General features: G+C 32.7%; 1 protein-coding gene across 1 annotated transcript; it reads right to left on the bottom strand.

The window, feature by feature from the left end:
* Positions 1-154: 154 nt before the first annotated feature.
* LOC105119413 (protein ROOT HAIR DEFECTIVE 3 homolog 2-like) lies at positions 155-9,299 on the bottom strand (the record flags this gene model as incomplete). Its single annotated transcript, XM_011017551.1, has 17 exons — positions 9,267-9,299; positions 8,690-8,760; positions 5,858-5,921; positions 5,698-5,763; positions 5,538-5,585; positions 5,380-5,442; positions 5,201-5,257; positions 3,409-3,570; positions 3,252-3,320; positions 3,071-3,162; positions 2,777-2,855; positions 1,966-2,131; positions 1,155-1,279; positions 803-1,071; positions 627-723; positions 368-535; positions 155-259 (listed from the first exon to the last, which is right to left on the bottom strand). Coding segments are annotated over exons 1-17 (1,734 nt in total), but the record flags the coding sequence as incomplete, so codon positions are not given.
* Positions 9,300-9,321: the final 22 nt, after the last annotated feature.

The raw sequence follows: 9,321 nt of genomic DNA, 5'->3' as shown, positions 1-9,321 counted from the left end.
ATTCAGGAAATATTCTGCCAAATTATCAAAATTAGTTGATTTTATAAATAAAACATTCGTTTAAATAGTGTGAACGCAACCAAAATCCATATGAATATACATTTTGCACGAGGATACACCATAAAATATGGTACGAAGATATATAATAAGGTACCTGGGAGGAAATAGCTTGGTCCACTACATTCTTGGTCTCTGCTTCAAACCGCTCCCATAATGACTTGCACAGCACTGGTGTCAGCAGTGTATCATTTGGAGAGATCTGCCTCATATTTGATATTGTGTGAAATCATGTGAAAATCAGTTTAGAAAGTTGATAGAGATATAAGCACATATGTAAGGTATAACAACTTGGTTAGAAACGTGTTACCTCTTCCCATTTGCTTGACGCAAGGGGGTCTCTAGCAGCCTCATTGCTTCTATCTCTGGAAGATGGAACAGAGACAGTTTCATCCATGAGCGAGGAAAGAAATTTCTCGATATTATCTTGCTTCTTGTCTAGGCGAATGGCTGCCATGATTGACAGGATTTTCAAACACTGAAAGAAATAATTTCGAGATTATTTTCAGATGTTAGGTATGTATACATGTGCTGGCAGGCAATCCTTAAAAGAACCTTAGCTATAATACCTCAGAGTGTGCATCTTTCACAATTGTTTCAATGTTTTCTCTGCCAGTCCAAACTCTTGGCCTTGAATGGTTGTCATAATTGAAAACCCTTGTGAACCTGAAATATGACCAAAAGATTTAACCAGAAGAAAGGAAAAATTGAAAGAAGAAAAGTATGCAACAATTATGTGCTCCACCTATCCTTCATCCGGGAAAGGGTTTTATTTGCTGCTGCTGCTTTTCTAGCCTTTTTTTCAACTACGTTTCTTGCATGCTTCCTCAAAGTTTGCACCATTCTGTCAATTTTAGATCCGTCTAACTCAAAACTAGCAACAGCAGTTGAAAATTCGGAGACAGCATCCTTAGACTTGTACTTAACAAGCTTTCTCAATGAAGGCCACATATTGTTTTCAGCAGCTTCAAGTACGGATTCTACAGGTCCAGTTAGATCATCAGTGAGTTGTTTCTGAATATGAATAAAAAAAAGTGTCAGGATTTAGTCATTTGGTATAATCATCGATTGTAAAAAAGTATCTGAAGATTATATGCCTTAATTTTGGCCATCAATTCTGACAACTCGCTTGTGGATATCGATGACGCGACTGTCTCCATATCACTGCCAAGTTTTTTGCGGGCCTCGGAAGCATCCAAATTACTGTGTCTTATGGAAGCATCTGAGAGAGCAGGATGTCCAAGAAAATTATTAAGTATACCATCAGATATTTTCCAAGAATATGCAAGCAATTTGAAATAGAGGGATTAGTTCTTTAATAGCAGCAGCTTGATATTAAGTTGTGGTACCTGTCCTTGGACACTAGAGTACCTGTTCTATATCAGCCAATCAATTTATTTATTTTTTTTTAATGAAGTATTCATTCAACTTGATACTGTTCAAGAATAGAATGCAAGCTATTCAGCATGGAGGTGGAGGATATCAGGTGGAAGAAAAATCAACTCTCATAAAGAATGAAAACTGTTGCAGAGAGTTTTTTAAATCCTCGCATGCATTGCTAGAACAAAGCTATTTCAGCAGCCATACAGATAGTACACACCAAGAGTTGCGAAATTCCACGATTTACTGAATAGAAGTAGTCTAAGTTGTAGTATCTAAACTCTTTAGGGGGACACTAAGCACGATTGGACTGGTAGAGATGAATAGTGGAAACAAGATCCTATTATTATACCAACAGCTATAAAAACTCAGATTATTTACACACAAAAAAGACATACCAAGAGAAGCAAGAGAGTTTTAATTCAATTGCAAAGAGAACAGATGATGTGCAAATACAAGTTAAACTTGTGTCGGCCAATATGTCATATACATGTGTGTGTGTGTGAACTTTCAATAGCAAGATGTTACCTTCACATCCTCGATCAAAATCGGACATGGAAGAACGTTTACTAGCACGAACAGATTCAGCAAACCCTTTTCCATCGTTCAGCGATTGTTTCAGCCCAATCTTAAAACTTTTGAGTGCCTTTGAACTGAGATGGCCCAACATGGTAGCTTGAGCATGGCGTACCACCTATGCATGATAGGCTAACTTCATCATTGGTAATTTTGTAACAATTTTAGTTAAATCAAATAGAACTTACATAAACTAAATTCCAAGATTATATCAATAAACCCACCTTCTAGAACTAGGATAGCTGTTAAAATATGACTTAAATTGAATCATGGAATCTTTGTTGAAAAAGGAAGCAAACAATTGTTGTAATTTGGAAAGAAAACTTTTTGTCTATTAGTTTTGATTTAGATTTAGTAGCAAATTATTCTTTGTTAGAAAATAATATAAATCATATCTTGAAACCTTACCTAACAGTTTAAGTTTTTGGGTTGAGATGGTTCTGTGACATGGTACTAGAGTTTTAATGACTAAACGGTTACGAGTTCAAATCTCACTATCCTTATTTGTTTAATAGCACAAAGTAATATGGGTTTATATAAATTTCAAGTTCAAAGGGTTTTTATTTGAGAGAATATATTAGAAAATAATATAAATCATATATTGAAACCTCACATAACAACTTAAGTTTTTGAATTGAGATTTATATTATTGCTTAGTTTGCTTAGGTTTTGGCACATGAATGAGGAAGTCTACTTCATTTCAGCTATCTAAAGGGAACAATGAAACTAAATAGAAAAGCACAAACAGTAACTGAGGTATTACATCTAACGCATTTAGCTCCAGCTGTTGCCGTTTTGCATTTCTTACAACATCATCAAAATAGATGGACTCCTTGTCGTATCTGTTGAAAAAGAAATTTAGACTCCATGAGCAATATCAGAGATCATTGCAAATAAAACTGAATAAGGAGTACAGTCCAGAACTAGGCTGCAAGAAAAAGCTCTTGAAATGTCCTGATAATTAAACTGGTTTAAAAGCTTTTGAGTTTCTGTTAAAAGTTGAATATAGCACATCATTTCAGAGAATTGTAGAATCCATAGCAATGTCCACACTTACTCTGAAAGATAGGATTCTATAATAGGGCGAAGTGTTTCCCCGAACCCTGGTACCAGACCAGCTTTAACATCTTCTTTTAATGCCATCCAAACCTGTAAGAAATCAGCTTACCACTGCCTGATCCTAGGCTTACCAATTCTGAAAGTAATTCTACAGAGAACAGAAGGACGAAACATATTACCTTATCAGAGTTCAACCGTTTGAGCATCTCGTTTGCAATCTCTTCACATCGAACAGTGGCAACCATCACCTGGTAAGCAAACAGCGAAACTACATTTTACCTAGTAGAATTTAATAATTTATGTTCACATAAGAAAAGGGCAGGGATTTTAATAAACCTTGTGAGCAGGAAGATCCAGATCCCTGTTCTCTTTCACTGCTTTCCATATCTGCTGCAGAATGAAAGAAAATCCTGAAGCAGGGACAACTCCCTGCCTATCACCAGCCAGGCGGCCCCCTGTAGAAAAATAATCGGAAATCCGCTGCCTCAGTTGAGCAACCTGTGTAAGACATCATATTAGTGTACCGATAGAAAACTTCAATTCGATGCAACTCAAAAGGCAGTTTTCTCTATCAGTTTCTCTTCTTCTTCTTTTTTCACAATCGGACACGTTTCAGTTTGAATGATCCATTAAACGAGTTTCCGATAAATGATTTTGATCTTCAATCAGTTGCGCAAACTCAAAAGGCAGTTTTCTCTATCAGTTTCTCTTCTTCTTCTTTTTTCACAATCGGACACGTTTCAGTTTGAATGATCCATTAAACGAGTTTCCGATAAATGATTTTGAACTTCAATCAGTTGTGCAAACATAACAAGCTACAGATCAATAATCAGCACTTCAAAAGAAAGCTAATCCTTTGAAAACATAACTAGCTAGTGTTTAACTTCTTTGGCGAATCCTTTTGAGAAGAGAGGGAATGAAATAATCCTAGCTTCAACATCAAGAGATCTATTAAAGCTTTCATTAGATTCAGTCACAAGACTTATAACGAAGAGTTTCAAGGAGGCAATTAATAGACTTTTTCAAGATACATAAATTAAGGTGAATTTTAAGAGGGTATTAAATAATAAAGAATAGATCTTAACTAATTTGATTCATTTTCAAGAAGAGCTTGTAAGAGAGCATTTAGACATTATAGAAAGATTGGAATAAAAAAATTCAAATATGCTTAGATTTGACCTTTAACTACTGTTTTGGTCATAAATGAAGCTAAATAATGAATTTTGATACGATTCTAGTTATATTGAAAAATAGACATCCATAATTTTTCAATAACATATGTGGACCTTCTAGTACGTCAAAAAGAGATTATTCATTTGAAGTTGAGTTTTGATTCTATCAACAAATAATGAAATTCAACTTTGATCTTATTTTAATTAGTTATGCTATTATTTATTTATCTTTTAGTTTATTTGAGAGCATGTGGAATTTAAGATTTTATTTGGGTTGTGTTGTATTTTACTATTTTAGTTATTTTGGGTTTTTAATATATTAGTTTATTTATCAAGTTTTGGTCCATTAAGTCATATTAGGATTAGCTTTTTACTATATAAACCAATTGTTAACACTATTTTCCCACGTATTGTTTCTTTGTTTCTTTGTATGGTTGAGTGATTCTCTTATTAAGTTCTTAATTAAACTTGTAAACTCTTTAAAGAATTGATCAACTTCGTTGTGATTTATACTTTTTATTTGCATCTTGTTATAGGTGTAGGGTGGGAGTAATTAATTATATGTAACTTTGGTTCTCCAAAAAAAAATTCTTGTTAAGTCAAGCTACAAACTTTTTTTTCAAACCTCAAATTAACAATTATCTAAAGGACAATTTTCCATTAAAAATATCCATCATTTTTAATTTGATTGTTCGATCATATCTAAATTTGACCAGAGATTCTACCAGCCTAGCTTTATAGGGGGCAACTCGTTGTGTCCAAACAAGGTCCAAAAACCTTTAAATTAGGCTTGGAATATGATGTTTGAGCCAATTTTGTTATTTTACTTTTATTTTTGGATTCTTAGTTAAATTTTGGATTTTATGTTGTTAATTTAGTTTAATTTCCTAAACCTATATCAAATAGAAAAAATAATTAAACACTATTCTTATCATAATAAAGGTATGCACAGTTACCTCTTCTTTAAATTGCTTCTTATTTGCTTCAAAGCTAGACAAAGCAATAACCTCCACCTGTGTAAATTATCAGAAGCAAATACAAGCTAATTGAAAAGTAAAAAAAACCAAACAAACAAACAAACGAAGCATAATTAAAACATTTGTGAGAAATATGCAAAAGAGAGGACTCTACATACATTAAAAAAATCACTCAGGGGAGAATTTTTTTGAACCTCAGGTTTAGCAACTTCACTCCATATCTGCATGAAGTATAACCTTAAAAAAAAAATACTGCAGAAAACAAATAGTTTCCCAAAAGAGAAAAGGCCATACACAGTACAAATGCCAAAAATACCTTCTGAATATCTTTCCTTAGATCAAGCTCCAGATACTCAAGTGGAGTCTGTATAGACAATCACAAAGAGGGTGAATATTCATCACATGACAAAAGATACATTCAATAATCAGAAGTACTTTAATCATCGTATAAGAAGCTCAATAGCATAAATCCAGACCTTTGTTTGATCACGTATAACAAACAGCAGTGTAGTCTTACGGGGGCTGAATAAACGCATCATCACCTATGTGCACCATGGAAAATGATGGACTATAACATATGATAAATCCATCCACAAAGACACTTTAGCCGCAGGCATACAAATGACAGATCAATACCTGGAAAACTATTTTAAGAAGGGGTTTGTTGGCAGCATGCTCTCGACCAATATCATGGCACCATCTGTTAGAAAATAATATAAATCATATCTTGAGATCTTACATAATAGTTTAATTTATTAGGTTGAATTGATTTTTTGATATAGTATCAGAGCCTTATTGACTAAGTAGTCATGAGTTCGAATATCATCATCGTCATTCTATTTGATTTAAATTAAGCACAAGGTAGTATATAGACATGTGGAAGTTTCAAACTCAAAAGGCTTTCACTTGAAGGGGTGTGTTGGAGAATAATATAAATCATATCTTGGGACCTCATTTAATAACTTAAACTTTTAGGTTGAATTAGTTCTCTGATATGGTATCAGAGTCTTGATGACTAAGCGGTCACAAGTTCGAATCTCATCATCCAGATCAGGACTTCTTATGGGTGGCACATAAAGTTTATTTGGAGTGTATTTTGGATCTGGTTTGGTTCTTATTAATGAATATAAGTTTGGTCCACATCAGGTTCAAAGTTGGCTTGAATTAATTAAAATGTTAGGATCAGATCAAATATATTTGGGATTGATTTCCTAATTCTACAAGGATTTAAGTAAGCAAAATATTTTTAAAAATTCAAGGAAATTTTGTTCATTATTTTACCTATTATTTAGAAGAATATTTATCAATAAATGAGGAAGTTTTCTAGTTAACAAAAGATGCTAGGGGGCTGCCAGATCTAATTTTCTAAACTTGGAAGGATTAATTAATGATTCTTCTAGTCTCGAAAGAAAACTAAATTGACAACTACAAAAAAGGGAGATTTTCTTCATTAATTATCCATGTAAAATAAGAAAACAAAAAACAACAAGGCAAGATAACTTCATAATCAATTTCATATTCAGATAAGATTTCTTAGTATATTTAGGACTTCTTATGGGTGACAAATCTAATTCTAGCATATCTAGGATATTAATTTTGGATTTTTATTATTTTCTTCTTAATTTTTAGTTTATTATTACTTATTTGGATCAATTTTGTAAGTGGGCTCAAATCAACCCACATATGGGATCCATTAGGGTTATTTGAAACATTATATAAGTTTTTTATATGCTGAAAAGTAGGAACGAGGAATTTATGAAATAAACTTGTATTTTATATGATGCAATGCATTATCTTTGTTGGGACAAAGATCAAATATGACTTATCAAGGTATAACTAACCTTGTGGCATCATTCATTTCAATTCTAATAGTGTTAAGGTCTTGGAACAGGTTTTCCTAGTATCACACTTCTCAAACCTGATTCTTGACTTCCTTAGAGGCATATCATCCTTGTTGGGGATTGTATGACCACGTGATTAAGAGGTTTACATCAGTTGGTATCAGAGTTAGGCTCCGAAATCAAGTTATATCCCTTTATCTATTTGTTTCGTGATAATTTCTCTTTGTCTATCTTCTTTTTGTTTCGGTTCAGTATTTTTTTCTTCGTGATAATTTCTTTTTGTCTATCTTCTTTTTGTTTCGGGTTAGTATTTTCTTTCTTTCTTGTGTTTATTCTTATTATTCTATGGTTTTTTGTGTTCTAGTTAGGGAAAATAAAAAAAGAAAGCAATTAGAAAATGTTATTTGGGTTAAGACAGGTTTGTAACACATCTGTTTCGCAACAATATATCAAACTTATCATAATTAACTCAAAAATAATATTCTCGTTATTTAATGTGAAATCACACTAAATATCAAATTTCAAGTCATTTGGACATCGTTGGGCCTAGGTTCTAAATTTGGGTTTTAAAGGAGTTGTTACGCGTCCATATATCAAATCGGGTTTTGTCTTAATTATCCATGACAAATAAGAAAACCAAGCACAACAAGGCAAGAAGACTTCAGAATCAATTTTATATTTAGATAAGATTTCCTAGTCTATTTTTGACTTCTTATGGGTGGCAAATTTAATTCTAGCATATCTAGGATATTAATTTTGGATTTTTATTATTTTCTTCTTAGTATTTGGTTTATTATTACTTATTTGGATCAATTTTGTAAGTGTGCTCAAATCAGCCGACATATACGATCCATTAGGGTTATTTGAAATATTATATAAGTTTTTTTATGCTAAAAAGCAGGAACAATGAATTTATGAAATAAACTTGTATTTTTCATGATGCAACATGTTATCTTTGCTGGAAAAAAAGATTAAATCTGACTTATCAAGGTATAACTAATATTGTGGCGACATTTGTTTCAATTCCAATAATGTTGGTGTTTTAGAACAAGTTTCCATTGTGTCATACTTCTCAAACCTAATTCTTAGCTTTCTTGGGAAAGTATCATCTTCGTTGGGGATTGCTTGACCGTTTGATCAAGAGGTTCGCATTAGTTGGTATCAAAGCACATATCATCATCCTTATTTATTTGATAAAAATTACGCATAAGATAATGTGGGTCTATGTAAGTTTCAAGCCCAAAGGCTTTTACTTAAAATGATGTGTTAGAGAATAATATAAATCATATGTTGGAACCTCATTTAATAGCTTAAGTTTTTGGGTTGAATTGATTCTTTGACACCATCTGCATATAATATGCAAGTTTTAATTAAAACAAGAAGTGAAAACTCTAAGTGCATTTGTGTGCATAATGTCTCATCAACCTATAGCTTAACCTGAACAATTTGTCACCTTAATTGGCAGATTTATTTTATGTGGTTGTCTTGATCAAACACGACCTAATCAATAAGTCATGCATAATATTGAATGGTGTTTCACTGTAGCAATTAGGCAAAGTGTGTCATAGCATAAGAGCAAAAGATGGTTAAATAAAACATATATAAATGCTAAACAAACTTAACTCACATGTTTATCAATACAATGTCTGAAATCGCTAGAGCAAAAAGCGCGCTTTGTTTCTCAAATCTTGTATCATCCTGAAAAGCATCAAATATTTCAGCATATGAATAGCATCAACATTCCCCCGATACATGACTTCATTAGATACACTAACTAATTAGAATTATTATTTAGTTCATCTGCCTTCTTCAGATAGTATGCAGGATTGTTAGCCTCATAAATTACAAATATAGTAGAATATTATAACAAAAGTTAAATGATATGGGAAAATCACTATAGATCAAAAGACCTTTTACTATGGATTGTAATAATAGTTTCATTTTTAATTTCTCATCTTTTCACGCAAGGTGTTTCTATGGCTTTCTTTTTCTTCCTCATCAAATGGGTGGCACCCGTACCATTAAGGAAGTGTATGTGACGCTTTTTGGTGGCCAAATTTGGCCATTATAACTATAACAAAAGCTAAATATCATCACTGATCGATTGTTTGTGTTTTTTCTTCTCTCTCCTAATAACTAAAATGCACAATGATTTTTGTTATTTGTTGTTTGTCAAATCAAGTATGTTTGTCATACCCAAGTACTTTGAGTGTAGCGTGGTTTCTAAACCTACGCATTGTCGCGACACGACGTCGGGCG

Source organism: Populus euphratica, unplaced genomic scaffold (genome assembly GCF_000495115.2).
Source record: "Populus euphratica unplaced genomic scaffold, PopEup_1.0 scaffold2862.1, whole genome shotgun sequence".
Lineage (NCBI taxonomy): Eukaryota > Viridiplantae > Streptophyta > Magnoliopsida > Malpighiales > Salicaceae > Populus > Populus euphratica.
This window is presented reverse-complemented; position numbering and strand designations above follow the sequence as displayed.